General features: G+C 47.3%; 5 protein-coding genes across 5 annotated transcripts; 3 read left to right on the forward strand and 2 right to left on the reverse strand.

Annotated features, from left to right (window-relative positions):
• Nucleotides 1-5,275: 5,275 nt before the first annotated feature.
• Nucleotides 5,276-6,193, forward strand: FTJAE_5690 (uncharacterized protein; the record flags this gene model as incomplete). Its single annotated transcript, XM_037352224.1, has 1 exon — nucleotides 5,276-6,193. One exon carries the CDS (start codon nucleotides 5,276-5,278, stop codon nucleotides 6,191-6,193), a length of 918 nt encoding a protein of 305 aa, XP_037207183.1.
• Nucleotides 6,194-6,758: 565 nt separating this feature from the next.
• Nucleotides 6,759-7,794, forward strand: FTJAE_5691 (FAD synthetase; the record flags this gene model as incomplete). Its single annotated transcript, XM_037352225.1, has 5 exons — nucleotides 6,759-6,925; nucleotides 6,972-7,012; nucleotides 7,099-7,476; nucleotides 7,552-7,565; nucleotides 7,612-7,794. 5 exons carry the CDS (start codon nucleotides 6,759-6,761, stop codon nucleotides 7,792-7,794), a joined length of 783 nt encoding a protein of 260 aa, XP_037207184.1.
• Nucleotides 7,795-7,938: 144 nt separating this feature from the next.
• FTJAE_5692 (uncharacterized protein) lies at nucleotides 7,939-9,195 on the reverse strand (the record flags this gene model as incomplete). The annotated part of the gene is made up of 1 exon (XM_037352226.1): nucleotides 7,939-9,195. The coding sequence occupies one exon, from the start codon at nucleotides 9,193-9,195 to the stop codon at nucleotides 7,939-7,941; it is 1,257 nt and encodes a 418-aa protein (XP_037207185.1).
• A 2,353-nt stretch (nucleotides 9,196-11,548) lies between these two features.
• Nucleotides 11,549-13,292, forward strand: FTJAE_5693 (endo-1 4-beta-xylanase; the record flags this gene model as incomplete). Its single annotated transcript, XM_037352227.1, has 3 exons — nucleotides 11,549-11,876; nucleotides 11,926-12,151; nucleotides 12,197-13,292. 3 exons carry the CDS (start codon nucleotides 11,549-11,551, stop codon nucleotides 13,290-13,292), a joined length of 1,650 nt encoding a protein of 549 aa, XP_037207186.1.
• Nucleotides 13,293-13,761: 469 nt separating this feature from the next.
• On the reverse strand, nucleotides 13,762-14,476 carry FTJAE_5694 (uncharacterized protein; the record flags this gene model as incomplete). The annotated part of the gene is made up of 4 exons (XM_037352228.1): nucleotides 13,762-13,788; nucleotides 13,838-14,065; nucleotides 14,126-14,386; nucleotides 14,438-14,476. 4 exons carry the CDS (start codon nucleotides 14,474-14,476, stop codon nucleotides 13,762-13,764), a joined length of 555 nt encoding a protein of 184 aa, XP_037207187.1.
• Nucleotides 14,477-14,881: the final 405 nt, after the last annotated feature.

Raw genomic sequence — 14,881 nt, forward strand, 5'->3', positions numbered from 1 at the left:
GGTTCAAAACACGATTGGTCGAGTATGCAGTTGATATCGATCAAAGCAAAGGTTCTTTCACGCCATCAAAGATCATAACGACTCAGAACTGCATCTGAGCTTGCAGATCGATATGGCCCGTTTCAGTTGGCGACTTGCTGTGTGGTTAGAAGGATATGCATACACACGGTGGGGAGTCATCGAATTCCTCTCATTCGGCGAAGAGGCAGACAAGTCGCAAGAAGATAAGACATGCGACGAATTTGGAGATGCGCTGGAGTAAACAGTCATTTCTAGAGGTGGCATTTGCTCCTATCGACAACGACACGGAACGGGTCTTTTTCCAAGAATGTGATCACAACGAAAAATAGGTTCTGTGGTGCTTCTGCACAAGGGGTGGCTCTTTGCACCCCAGCCATACAATACTCTAGCAATTTGTCCGGGTAGTCTCTCGAATCGCTCAAGCGAGCTGGTGGCAAATGTGGGAGAGACGTTCACAAGTACAAGCTCGAACAAGCCCTGAAATTATGTGCCGCCCAGACAAGCTCAATCTACCTGGTACTCTCAGTGGTGCCTACTCTTGAAGATATCCTTTCTGCCGGGTAACGAGTTTAGAAGACTTGTGAGCCAGATCTACCTGGTTAGCCAGGTTTTCCACTCAACAGTCAACAAAATTGACATGAGATAGCTTTCTCCAGCCTTTGAGATCTAGTGCTTCACCATTGCCTTGCAATCTGACCAAGATACACGTCTCTTCCGCCGCCAATATGGCATATACCGATCTAGTATTTCATCTACAGTCCCTAAGTGCTGTTGGACAAGGTCTCGATAACCTAACCACGCCTTGGATTGACCTCTGCTGTAGTAGTGCAACAGAAGGTCTCAGAGATTGTGAGCAAATAATGAAATCTTGGTGTTGGTCTCAACGCTCCGATTATCCTTCACCCTCCAGCAGATAATAGAGGAAGATGAGGAAGAAGACAAGGAGGAAGATAAAGTCTATCCTAATATCAGTGTCAAGCTCGCCCCAATCCACCCCTCATGCTTTTTGAACGGTAAAGCGCTGAGTTTGAGAATCACAAAGAACTTGTAGCTCTACACAAGAAAGTTCCAAATCTGTTGCGCTATCGGGCATCGCCGAAGCCAAGGACGACTTACTGAACCCTTCGGAGACTATGGTGGTCACCAAGACTACGTCAGCTACGCACAAATAGGTACTAGGAGAAACGCTCTAACGGCTATCAACTATCGTCCTTCTAGCTCATTACAAGAGAACACCTTGCTACCTAGATTGAAGCTTGACCTTCATCTACCATCCTCAATACAACCGCCATTTTTGCCAAGATTTAACCAATCATGGCTAGGTAGAAAGAAACCCGATGTAATGAGCCCTTTGACTGTTGATCGGTCTGTCGGGGGATAGATAGCACTCTTCGATGGGAGCTCAAAGCTCGGTGCCCTTGAACCCTTGCCTTTTACCCAGGGTCTGTCAACATGAAGCGACCTTGAGAGCCATATGAGCTCCTATTCAGTCACAAGCTCAGACGACTCGTTTCTTCGAAAAGAAGAAGCAACAAGGTTCTGATACAACGGAGTATCAGAATTCCAGAAAGATATATACTTGTTCTATTTTTCATGGCAACAGCGAAACTGCATTTGAGAAGGAGAGTTTCTTATTTCAAATACCCAGATCCAGATCCAAACAGATCCAAAAACATGTTGAGTATTGGCGTCTGGGATCACCAGGCAGCAGTCATTGCAATCTGCTTTGCTCGACAGCGAATGGAAAGAAATGATGTCGTCGGGAGCTCACCTGTCGGCAATAATGTTGACGCGGGTGTTCTTAATGACTACCCGTATACGCCCACCACCATGTCATCTTGATGACCTTGTACTGACACCCTTCGCCAATGAGCCCTACTTGTCACTTCTCAGATCATATAAAGGATACACTGTCGTCAAAACTGACTGCGCTTTTTACCATTTTGTTGGGGGAGAGTTGACTTTTCGCTGGTTGAAGTTCTGCACGACAAGAACAAGGAAAATGTCGACTTGACTCGCAACGACAGCCAAGTTTCCATACGGATATCTGCGGAAAATCCTTATAGGATCACAAGAGATTACAGAGTTTGCATTCGTTAAGTGGTTCAACCTGAGAAATGTGTCTACTACAGGACAGGTATTGCGGGCACTTTCCACAACATCACCGCCACATTTCATTTGGTCATGTCTAGATCCCCCGGCAACATGAGCGCTTCTCGTTGCCTCATTCAACGTTCACAACAATGCAGCAAGAGCATCCGATGCTGGAGGAAGCGATTTAAAGGTAACTTGGTGAGGCAAGAACTTCCAACGAGAAGATTACCAACATGTTATCACCCGGCCATTTCCAAGTCGATTGCAAGAAGCCAGTCAGCCTCATCTACGTGCCATGGCAAAGTTCATTTTATATACTCATCTAGCTCAAGATTAGTCTCGTGACTGAGGTTGCTGCTACATCTGCAATACGTGTCAAGACTCTCGGGACATGCTGCACCTGGTCATAGGAAGACCAGGCAATTCTGGTGGCATGAGTCTCTTGCCACACACGAGTCTGACGCATGAACTTGGGCGACCGAATCTGTCTTCCGGCGCCGCTGGGCAAGGATACGACATGGGGGAGGCTTGTATGACCAGGAGCTCCGAATTCCAACATCATCAAGCTTATATGTCAAGTACACTGATCAAGAGCTGCGGGACGATTTCAACAAGCTCCCACACCTGTCATGAACCCATGCTTCAAGACGCGTGCCAGAGGCTTTGAGAGAGCTGAGATACGTTCTGTTTTCCATCGATATGGAACCCAATTGCAAAGTGCCTCACATTCACATATCTTCCTGAAGCCGCATAACTCTCGCCAGCCGAGTAACTCGCTCAGAAAGTCGTTCTTTTCCACCACAAAATACACATCTATCAACTTACCAGACAATGAACCTTTTTTATATCAACGGGCGTTTACTACAACGCCGAGAGCAGCGATTCTTTTGTATCTGACGTCGAGTCAACACTCTCGAGCCTTTCAAATACAAGAAGCCTGAAATAATAGTTTTGCCTTCTTAGTCTCTACACCAGACAAGCAGAAGACTTTCCCAACCCAAAAGGGAGCTTTGGGAAGCCAACGACACGATCTCCTTATGTCTCCGAGATCACACAGGATAAGACAATTTCGTGGGTCAGCCTGACTAAACTCCTCACATCGATCCCCTCAATGCCTAAAGATCTGGATTCACACGACGTTTAGGCAGCCGTCTCTTCAACAGCCTCGGATGAGCCGCCATTGGTGTGGAAGAAAGCTGAAGCTTGCCTCCTTCATGGCAATATTGAAAATCCCAGGACAAGTCCAAAAACCTTCTTCTGTCGCACAGAGAGAGAACTTGCCTCTTGGCAACGACCTTGAGCGCATTCTACCATTTCGAAGAGACCAGGGTTTTATTCCTTTTCAGCGTGCCTGCCCTATGGGACCCGGCTGATGTCTTTCGTGAACTCAGTATTGCGCCAACCCCAGTGCAAGCCTGTTGATCTACGAAAGGCATATTCTCACGAGTCAGTCTAGGATCTCTCGAAAGGATGGCCATCAAATCACAGTAAAATGGCCTGGTGGGATGATGGAGATCTTTCCCCAGGCTCCACACTTTCCGTATAGTCCATCTAAGGACGACTCACCAGGCCAATACTATCGGTATGTGAACTACGTCAGCGAACTGTACGCAAAAGTCAAAGAGCCAGGGGATAATTGAAGAACGCCAATTCCCAGGAATTTGACAATAGTGCTGTTCCAAGTACTCTATCCAAGTCGAAATGTTGCCAATAGATGAACGCTTTGCGCCTCGGAAGAAGATCCGCAGCAAAACAAGCATTGGAATATGCATGTCATGGCGATTTTGAGTCGACTGCTATACACAGCTTTACACAATACAAAGCCTTTTGGAACCAGAAGTTAAACTGTATATGACGTTACAAATCGTATGCTCTCTGAAGCGTAGTCAAAGTGAGGGTGTTTCTTCGTTGTCTTCTTCAGTTCCTGTTGTGTTCGAGTAATCCTGGTGTTCTGTTCATGAGGATACGGCCACTTTACTGCATGTTCAGTATCTACGGCTCACTCGTCTCAAGAATCAAGTACACTGAAGTGTCGGATGTCGACACAGGCGGAGACGGAGACGAGGAGAAAGATTTGCAAGCCAAAAAGCATTCTCAATGAAGAAAGCGATTTTCACGGCGAAGTGTCACTTCTGACGCAAGGCTTCACCGTGTTCAACGCCTCCTCAAAATATTTATTTTACTTGTGAGAATATAATGGCCATACCTAGAATCTGGATGATTTGAGTAAGAAGGGGCGAGGTCTTTCCATCAAGCCCAATCTCATATCTGATGCGATTCTTTCACCAGCTCCGAAAAGTTCTTTGGGGTAACTGAGGCCTTTGTATCGACCGACTTTCATGACTTTTGCCCTCTATCGCATCGATCCAGACAGTCTACGACATTGCACGATAAATTCTGCAGCAGAGTGCTCCTTCAATGCTAGAGGTTACACCACGAAGGAAGCGAAGTGCTGCCATGCAGTATCTAACCTCGATCCTTAATACACCAGGAAATACCACAACCGCTGATGGCGGACAACAAGAACCGAGTTGAGTACAGTCATGCACCACGAATATTCCAGGAGCAATTTTGTATCTAGATGAACGGAGGGCTGGCCTGCTAAATGTGGGGTGAGGATGAACAATGGTTTATTGAAGAGAAACGTGATCTCAAACCGGAGCTGTTATGTTGATTAGTCTCAGAAAGCCCCGATAATTTTATATGTGGCACTCTACGACAGTTTCTAAGTATAACCTACAAGGTCTCCCTAATTTCTTTGTACAAATTCCTTCCAATTACCGATGTTCAAGAATCAAGTCTAGACACCTTTTCCGTTCACAAGGATATGGTCAGTATCCACATGACGGAAGAGCAGTCCGTTCGAAAGTTTCCTGAGATTTCTATGCTATCAATTGTTCTACTCGCTTCCAAACCTACAATACAAAGCACAGATACGAGATGTTATAAGCACACTGCACTGTTCGCCAGAATGCCTGCCCGTTGACACCCAGAGAACCTTACCGAACAGTTGAGTTTCCGTCGACAGCACGTTGTCAATAGTGTGTTCGTCGAAGAGAAAAGTGTATAAGAATACTGAGATACTCCAAACTATAACTGCGATAACCAACGACTCTTCCAGGTCCTAAAGCTAATCAGATACAAGCAGATACAACACAAAATGTTTCAGCTCGTCAAGAAACTCTTCAAACGACAGAGTCCCAACACTGGCAATGACTCTGACAATGAACCCAAGGCAGCATTTCATAGATTCGGTCAATTGCCTCAGGAAATCCAAAACTTGATCTGGGCTTATGCTATATGTGTTGATGCTCCACGGGCCTACTTCGTGGATGTCAGGAAATTGCCCGACAACCCTCGAACACTAGAAATGGTACACTCTATCCCAGCAAATCTTGGTTGGTTTCCTCCTCCGCCGGCTTCAAACCCAAAAGGTGATTATGACCTGATGCGAGTTTGCCGTGCATCATACCAAGAGATCACCCGCTGCTGGAACTTTTATCGGCCGCAAGTCCCTGCCCGCATGATACTCGACAACTCGCATGACAATGCTCTGAGGAAGAAGAAATTAAGTAGCATTAACATCGATGCAGCCAGCGACCTGGTCATTGTCGAGAGATGGTGTCACAGTAGTGACCGTGTAAGTGGGATCCAAGGCGCCAGAAATTACTTGCCGCTTTGGATGTCCCTGATGTTCGACGGTCTAAGAGGCATCCAAAGTGTAGCTATACCGGTCGACAAAAATCTTAATTTCAACGACCATTCTCCGTATCTGGCATACGTGAAAGCCGCATTTCCTGATATCAAAACACTATATTTCTGCGTGCGGCCAGCTCAACTAGTTCGTTACAAGTGGAGCCACGTAGAGATGCCCGCCTTCCTGAGAACTCAACCACGGCCAGGTAAAGAAGTCTTCAGGGCTCGCGGCCGCATATTCTACGAGATCAGTGCTCAGGACATGAAGGACGCTGGAATCTACCCGGAAGACTTGGTTGAACTGTGGCTGACGAAGGAGTGGAGGTGGCAGCGGAATGGCATGCCTCGTATCAAGTTCATGACTTGGCAATGGATCCGGTGATTGATTCATTGAAACTTATGGACTTTGGTCATTTGAGGTGGTTCACAACATTTAGGTAGAGACTGGACAGGTTGTCGTTTGAGTCTGATGATGTTTTCGGAGTTACTACGGTCTTGGGCTTTTTATGGGGGGATGACGATGGTTCAAACATAGAATTAAATAATGATTCATAACTATACTTCCACTTCTCTCATAATATATCTTTTGCTTCAAAATAGTGACTCTTGTTATGTTCCGAGATAAATGTGTTCACCACTAAGTTACCAGCTCTTGTAAGTGATGCACGTGATGCGGCACCCGAACCGCAGAACAGCACCCCACGTGATCGCATGGAAGCTGCTCGGCAGTCCAGCAGCACCCTCTTTACGTACGTACCTCCCCTCCATCGCTCAAGTACACGGCGAAACCGGAGCCATTAACTTTCGCTTCGTCGCAACACATACAATTTCTCGAAATCAATTCCTCTCTATTACTCTCTTTCTAAACTAGATCCTCGGTTTAGGATCCCTCATAAAATAATACTCGAAACGCCAGTTCCTTTACATCCGAGGCATCGAGAGCCATCATGATATCGACCCCGCCACCCCGCTCCTTGCGCGACAAGTGTCTCGAGCTGCAGCAAAAGGTCGAAGCGTTCATTGCTGAGGAGGCTGAGACACAGACATTGCGCGATGTACAGGATCAGGTCCGCAAGTCGATAGAGGTCGTCGATGAAGCGTTGCAGAAATATCGGTGCGTCTGTCGGATGGGAAGGTCGGATAAGGGCTGACGGAATCAGACCGGAACAAATATCGTTATCATATAATGGCGGAAAGGACTGTAAGTCGCATAACGAGGGCCTGGGGCTTTATCAAAGTCCTTTTTACGGTCTTGCATGTATCAGCGACAGATACTAATCATCCCAGGCCTCGTTCTTCTGATCATCCTCCTCGCTCGCATGGGCCGACACTACTATTCTACATCCGACACCACCAACGGCACTTCCGAACTCACACCCCCCGAAAAGCTCCAATGCGTATACATCGTCGCGGCGCATCCCTTTCCCGAAGTCGACACATTCGTCGAGACGTCCAGCGAAGAATACGGCCTTGAGGTTGCGCGCTACGTGCTACCGATGAAGAAGGGGCTGGAGATATATCTTGAGGAACGACCGAGTATCAAGGCTGTCTTTGTGGGAACGAGAAGAACGGATCCCCATGGTGAGAACCTGACGTTCTTTGATCCGACGGACGCTGGCTGGCCGTCGTTTATGAGAATACATCCTGTTATTGACTGGCATTATGGTACGACCCTCTCCATGGCCCTGGGCTCTACTTTGCAAGTTTACACTGAATAATTGCTAACTCACTTTCTTACAGTTCAAATCTGGGCTGTAAGTCCCCACTACCGTCATGCGCCGAATGAACTAACATGTCCAGTTTATCCGACACCTCGGCATTGAGTACTGTCCTCTATACGACCAAGGCTACACGAGTCTAGGCGGTATAAAGGATACACATCCGAACCCCCATCTGAAGAAGCAGGGTCAAAATGGGCAAGGTTTCCGGCCCGCATATGAACTAACTCAAGATGACGAAGAGCGACTGGGCCGTGATTCATGAGGTGACTGTATTTGTAAGGCATGTTGATGTTGCATAGGAAGGCATTTTATAGAGCATAGACTCGTGGCGTTTTGGGTAAATCGTCTCAATATCTCATCACATTTAGCTACCATATTGCTTCTGTGCCTGTCAACCATGCGCATGCTAGACCTCGTCTACAGGCACCTGGTCCACATACTCCTCCAGCCTCTTATATGTCTCCTTCCTTATCTTTTCCGCTTCAGCTACATGTCCTTCTTTTTGCAGAAAGGCTTCTAGCTGCCACATATCATGTATAACCTGCGGCGAAGTGCTCGAGTAGCCAAACTCGCGCAACGCGATCTTGTTCCGCATTCTGTCCGCCACATTGACATCCAACCCGAGTTCTCTATCAACGTCCATAAGCACCTTCATCAAATAGGCCATAACCCTTGCTTGAAACCGCGTGTGGGACTGCGGTATCTCATCGCTTGATTGTTCGTCAATCTCGTCAAGAACACGACTCTTGAGTAGACCCAAACGCACGAGGCTTGCCATGTTTGACTCTCCAAAGGTCATTGTGCAGCGATGCTGTATTGCCGAGACGCAAAGCGCTTTTGTGATCTCGTAGTCTCTCGGCGGTTCAGCATCCTCTGTCGAGTTGGGATCGGTGAATAGAACAGCCTGTCGGAAATAGGAATCCTCGTGCGGAATCTTGCTTTTCACGGCTGAGAACCATTTATCAAGACCATCCAGTTGATCCTCGCCAAGCTTGATACAGGAGGATTCCCAGACTAGGCGGTAGTACATGGCCAACAGTCTCGAGTCGTAGTTGCTGAATATTATATCAGCATTCAAACCCCAAGCCTGCTCAAGAAGGTGCATTTTCTCAAGTGTCGCATGCTTCTCCCAAAGATACACCGCTCTTTGCAAGCTCTTCAGCATCTTGATGACCGGATACTGCATCTCATGGGTATTACTCGCCAGCTCGACTAGTTGCATAAGAAGCATGCCAAGAAGCTGTGTCTGACCAAGACGAACCATGTGATACATGATTTCCAAAACATTCCAGATGAACAGCGGTGCCTCGACCTGTAGCATATTCTCGATGTCTAGAAAGGCTTTTCGGGTCAAGCGGCCTGCTAGAACGCCTTTTCCGCGTTGAATGAGCTCAACGATGGTCCGAAAGGCGAAACTCAAGCCCTCGGGATCGTAACGGTTGATTTTGGCAGTTCGCGGTGAGGAATGGATGTTTTGTGCGTGTAATCCATCGATATAGAGAGATTCATAGAATGAATTACTCCAGTCGTGTATACTTGTGAGAAACTCAAGACTGCTTGTCTCCAAAGGATCTGGGCTTGGGGAGAGAACGAGGGACTGGCTATGGCACAGCGCAGCGTCTGGCCACTTTTGAGTCTCTGGTGTATTTCTTGGAGTCGGCATGTTGTTCTTGCAAGTGTTCTTCACATTTCTTGGTTTTGATTTATAGAACCCCCATTTTGTGAAGCGTCTCTTATACATCTGAACTCTGGTTCCGGTATGAGCTTGCGATATGTCAGACAGGTGGGTGATCTCACGATGCCTTGAAATTATGCTTCTCCTCCATGATCTGCATGATATGTCGAAGCTTTCTCCGATCTTTCATGTACAGTCTCTCGATAATGGGATAAACAGCTGTCCATTCTGCCTCTCCGTGATGTAATGAGATGGTCGGCTTGTTCGGAGGTGATGGCGGATCAGAGGGAGGTTTGGCTGCGAGCAAAGTAGTCTTGAGCACCATTTTTTAAGCATTAACTTGGAGCCCTGTAATCTCGAATGACGGCGGATGAGAGATGATGTATGTGTTTGAGATGTTATGCTGAACGGGATGAGAGGCATGATGAAAGCGGCGCATCTCACATGAGGAAGTTAACATGGCTGACTAAACGCGCGTAAACCAATAGGGTAGGTTCAAGCTGCAACCGATAAGATTCGGCAAACATTCTTCAAACACGGTAAGATTTTAGAACATGGTCCAAAATCATGTCGATCTCTTATTTATTTCAATAATTCATAGCGTCTTCTCAGTTTACTGAAGTGGCAATGAGCTACGTTATAGTGGTTTAACTAATTGATCTTAGCAAAATGGCTATGGACTTGGTGTAAGCCGCCATATGCATGCTTTTGGAGTATAATTATGATCGAAGCCGGATATGTCGAGCTGATATCAACACACGAATGCCAATAGACTCTTTTTAAATGCCAGAGAGACTCTATAGAGAAGGCCAATAGTCGACAATCAAGCTTTTTTTAGTTGTGTTCATTGCAAAACTCCCAGGTCTTGTCGTGCACGATTTCAGGTCAACATTATCCCTTCTCTATTATGAGTCGAACGAGTCTCATACGAGAAGTGGAAAGCCTAATAAACACGGTATCGACACTTCTGCTACCTTGTTGACAGGTAGACAGTGGATAGAAGCAGACAGTCTCTTCATCCTACAACGGTACTTACATAGAAAGGAGAACCAAGGGACAGGCTGTACGGAGTATGGGGACCGAGAAATTCGCCCGCAAGTTGGATGATGCTTACTATATGATTGCTAACAAGACCAGGTATCCTTTGCTTATATGTACCGAGTCAGGGCAGAAGATTAAGGTGACTTTATCCGTATGGAACAAAGGTTTTGAAGAACTCGAGATTACAGCGACTCTTGGCAGGGCAGACAGCCAGTTTTAAATGTCCACTTGATGGAGTACTTGTACGAAAGAGGTACTGTACAAGGCTTGATCGTGTAGACTGATCAGTTAGCTGAGATTTAGCCGGAGTTAATGATATGATACTTGACAGATTCACTCCCCAGCCGTGCTGTAATAGCCAAGGTCATTAAGCGAAATCATAGACGTGCCATTGAATACCCCACCGATAACCCCATCATCACGTTGAGATGAGACGAAAAATAAGCTATCACCAACGGCTTCTAGCGCCGGGTATCTGAAACATCAAAGAGTGGATCAGGATCATCTTATCTTGTCGGCATATCGTGGTACAACACAAGAAGCTGAGCCTTTTGCTTGTTCCAGTCATTCACATCACAGTTTATCTATCTACGATGTACACCAAAGATCAAGAAGACGCTGGAATAAAGATAAGAATGGTACCCAAACGATTGTGTCTGTGCTGGTGATCATCTGCATATTTAACCGCCATCCTCAGATTTTATCCGCCCTGTTCCTGAACTAATACTCTGTTCCTGGATCCCTCCTTTCATGGATAATTAATTGGTCAACAGCAGGGCAATATGCAAGGAACCAACAAGTTTGACATTGCCGAACACCCAATGCCAATTTACCCGGGTAATCAGCACAACCTGGGTCGATCTCTTGTCACGATACGCTATCTCCATTGCTAGTTTCGGTCCCTGGCCCGACAAAATATGCATCCCTGTCACAGACCTGAGACGAAGCGGGACGTGCCAGGGGACTTACACCACAAATGACTGACGGAAGATATTTTACCGTAAGGTTAAAGGACACAAGGCTCTCGTATGCAGATGGGACGATCTACATGGGCTTTAATGATATTGCAGCGGCTAAGCTGGAGGTCGGTCTGTCTACGTGGTTAAGCTAGCGAATGGATATATATCATGACCTCGGGTCCCGCATCTATACTCGCTTCTTCTTTATTAACAAACGCGAGTCGTTTATTAACATTCCTTCCTTCTTTTTTCCCTTCTTTCAGTAGTTCAAGAAAAAGCAAAATACACTCATTTGTTTGCCTTTTTTCAACCTACTATACACATTCCTTTTCCCAACAAAAATGCACAAGACTACACTCCTTGGACTTTTGGCCTCGAGCCCTGTCTCGGCCCAGCTTCACAGCCTGGCGCAGGCCGCTGGACTCAAGTACTTCGGCTCAGCTGTCGATAACGGATATCTCAGCGATGCGCCCTACAGCAAGCTAGCTGACGACGTTGAGGAGTTTGGACAGCTCGTTCCTGAGAACGGACAGAAGTGGGAGACTGTTGAGCCCAAGCAGGGTGATTTCGTTTATACGACTGCTGATGTTGTTCCGGATCTTGCGAAGAAGAATGGTCAGATTTTGAGATGCCATGCTTTGACTTGGCACAGCCAGCTTCCTAAGTGGGGTGAGTGATACTACATGTTTGGGTTGGGGTGATGTGCTAATGGATATAGTTTCTGATGGTGCTTTCTCTGCTGAGGAGCTCACTGAGGTTATCGAGGCTCACATTGCCAACGTTGTTGAGCACTACAAGGGTGACTGCTACGCTTGGGACGTGGTCAACGAGGCTATCGATGACAACGCTGAGTGGCGAGACAGTGTCTTCTCCCGCACTCTGGGAACTGACTTCCTTGGCATCTCCTTCAAGGCTGCCCGCAAGGCCGATCCTGCTGCCAAGCTGTAAGTATCCCTCTTCTCATGCTATAGATGTGTCTGACCGTTTAGGTACTACAACGACTACAACCTTGAGCAGAACGGTGCCAAGACTGACAAGGCCGTCGAGCTTGTCAAGCTTCTCCAGAAGGAGGGCGCTCCTATCGACGGTGTTGGTTTCCAGGGCCATCTGATCGTCGGCGAGACTCCCTCTCGCTCTGAGCTCGCTGCCACTTTCAAGCGCTTCACTGATCTCAACGTTGAGGTCGCCATCACTGAGCTTGACATCCGCCACGAGTCTGTTCCCGCTACCGCCGCTCAGCTCAAGACACAGGGTGATGAGTACGCCGATGTTGTTGGCGCCTGTCTCGACACCAAGGGCTGTGTTGGTGTAACCGTCTGGGGTATCACCGACAAGTACAGCTGGATCCCTGGTGTCTTCGAGGGTAACGGCGAGGCTCTTCTTTACACCGATGACTACGAGAAGAAGCCCGCCTGGACCAGCGTCTCCAGCCTTCTCGCCGCCGCTGCCACTGGAGCCCCTACCGCTAGCTCCGCTGCCCCCGTTGAGACTACTGCCCCTGCTACCACCCTTGAGACCAAGACCAAGCCTGTCTACACTGTCCCTGGCACCACGAACTACATGAACACCACCGCTCCTCAGACCGAGCAGACTCGTACTGCTCTTGCTACTGAGACTGATGATAATGATGACGACTGTGCCGAAACCGAAGCCCCTTTCCCTACCTATGCTATCCCCACCAACGGAACTCAGGTTTACCCCACCAAGGCTCCCGTCGACGATGACTCCGATGATGACTGCGCCGAGACAGAGGCTCCCGTCCCCACTCAAGCCCCCGTTCCCACCGGCGACTGTGACGAAGAAGATGGCGAGTTCGAGCCCACCGTCGCTGCCGTCGAGTCCACTGCTCGCGTCCCCGTCATCCGCAGCAGCTCAGCCTACACCTACAAGTGGAACACCGAGACAGCTGCTCCTCAAGTTCCCGCTCCCACAGGCACTGCCCCCGCTTATCCCGTTGGAACTGGCTCCGGCGGTGTTGTCAAGCACTACTACCAGTGTGGTGGTAAGAACTACAAGGGACCTACTGAGTGTGAGAAGCCCTACAAGTGCGTTGAGCACAACGAGTACTACTTCCAGTGTGTTTAAGGGGCATAATTAGATGGGATTTGGTTGCTCTATTCTTCATTACTACATGTACATAGTTATCTCTACATAATTTACTGTTCCTTGCTAGAAGCAGGAACTATTGCAAACTTCGCCTCATACTTGTAGTGAATTTGGTGACATGCAAGATCTCGCAAGCTTAGACACAGACCAAGATTCTGGATTCACTTCTAAGAAGGCGAGACGACGGGTATCCGATGCCATGGCACACGTAGGTCTTTGGTCGCACGACAGCTCCTTTCCGCATAGCAGCACCATTTTCATCCTTGGCAGATCACAGACTTCTACCTACAATATACCATGATTGTATCAAGCTGGATTGGCTCGTCAACACAATCTCCAACCTTGATGCGATACAACAGCACTCAATCCTCATTAATATTTCACGGAATCTAAATCCATTCGTCTGTTTTGGGGTCTTGATTTAGCGAGAAGTGAGCCCCCCTCTCTATTAGACCCTCAGAAATCCATCCGCGACCTAACGTTGAGAGTCAGTACCTTTCGTTGATCTTGGGCATTCGACTTACCTGTCGGGCCCAAAGCTTGACTGCGCCCATCACACGATGATGAGGGAACCCTGGCCTGATCCTCAAGACTTGGGATAAGAACTTGTTAAAGTTCGTGTCTTCCATATACACAGAGAAGTCCTCGTCGTCCATACTTTCGAGCTTTGCAAGGTGAGTATCCGTCACCTTCCTGGTCGAGAGCTCAAGCATATCCTCGGTAGTGAGATTCCCTATATCCGATTTCGGTTCCTATTTCCTATCATTAGCATTCTAGTCTCTTCCACTCAAGAATGACATAAATGAACTTACACCGTAGACCTTCTCGCGTACTTCTGCAACCATATTCTTCATGAGCCAATACTCGAGCATTATTGGAGTACCAGGTCGGATCCCCACAACCTCTTTCATGAACTTGTAGAATGATGGGTCGCGTTGAACCAAAGCATAGAACTTACGCAAGCCTATTTCATCGAGCTTGTCGAGGCAGGCTTTGCTTGGGTTGAAATGGTATAGACTCAATAATTCTGCGTCGCCGAGAATCCATGGGCTCGGTATGTAGAAATTACGATTCTATAAGTCTGGAATTAGATATTATGTCTAAGGAGCTTGGGGGACTCATACCATGGTATCCAGTTGTGCTCGTGTTACGCGGGGCCGCATCTTGACCGAAGGATGGAACTTGTGTTATAGAAATTGCGTAAAAATATTTTACAGAATCAGAATTTACGGGGAAATGCAAAAGTGTTGGACTGATATGTCAAGTCGTATACCTCGATATGGTTTCTCTTAAGGTTCTGTATACTTATTATATGTTTTGTGTGTAGGCCGGACACTTTAAAATATATGAGGAAGCTCTAGGCCTCCCTTCTCCCTCTGTTCTGTTACATCGGTTCGGGTTTCTGTCTTGACGCAAAAATAAATGTTCCAAGAAATGTCCCCAGAGATAACTCTCAGTTCTATAGTTCACTATTATCAGCTTCATGCTAAGGCTGATGATTCGTTCACGAGCATACACAAAACACTCACATTTCTAGATGGCATTTTATTGAAGTTTATTGTTTTCAA

The sequence above is a fragment of the Fusarium tjaetaba genome (assembly GCF_013396195.1).
Source record: "Fusarium tjaetaba strain NRRL 66243 chromosome Unknown NRRL66243_c0000109, whole genome shotgun sequence".
NCBI classification, from domain to species: Eukaryota; Fungi; Ascomycota; class Sordariomycetes; order Hypocreales; family Nectriaceae; genus Fusarium; species Fusarium tjaetaba.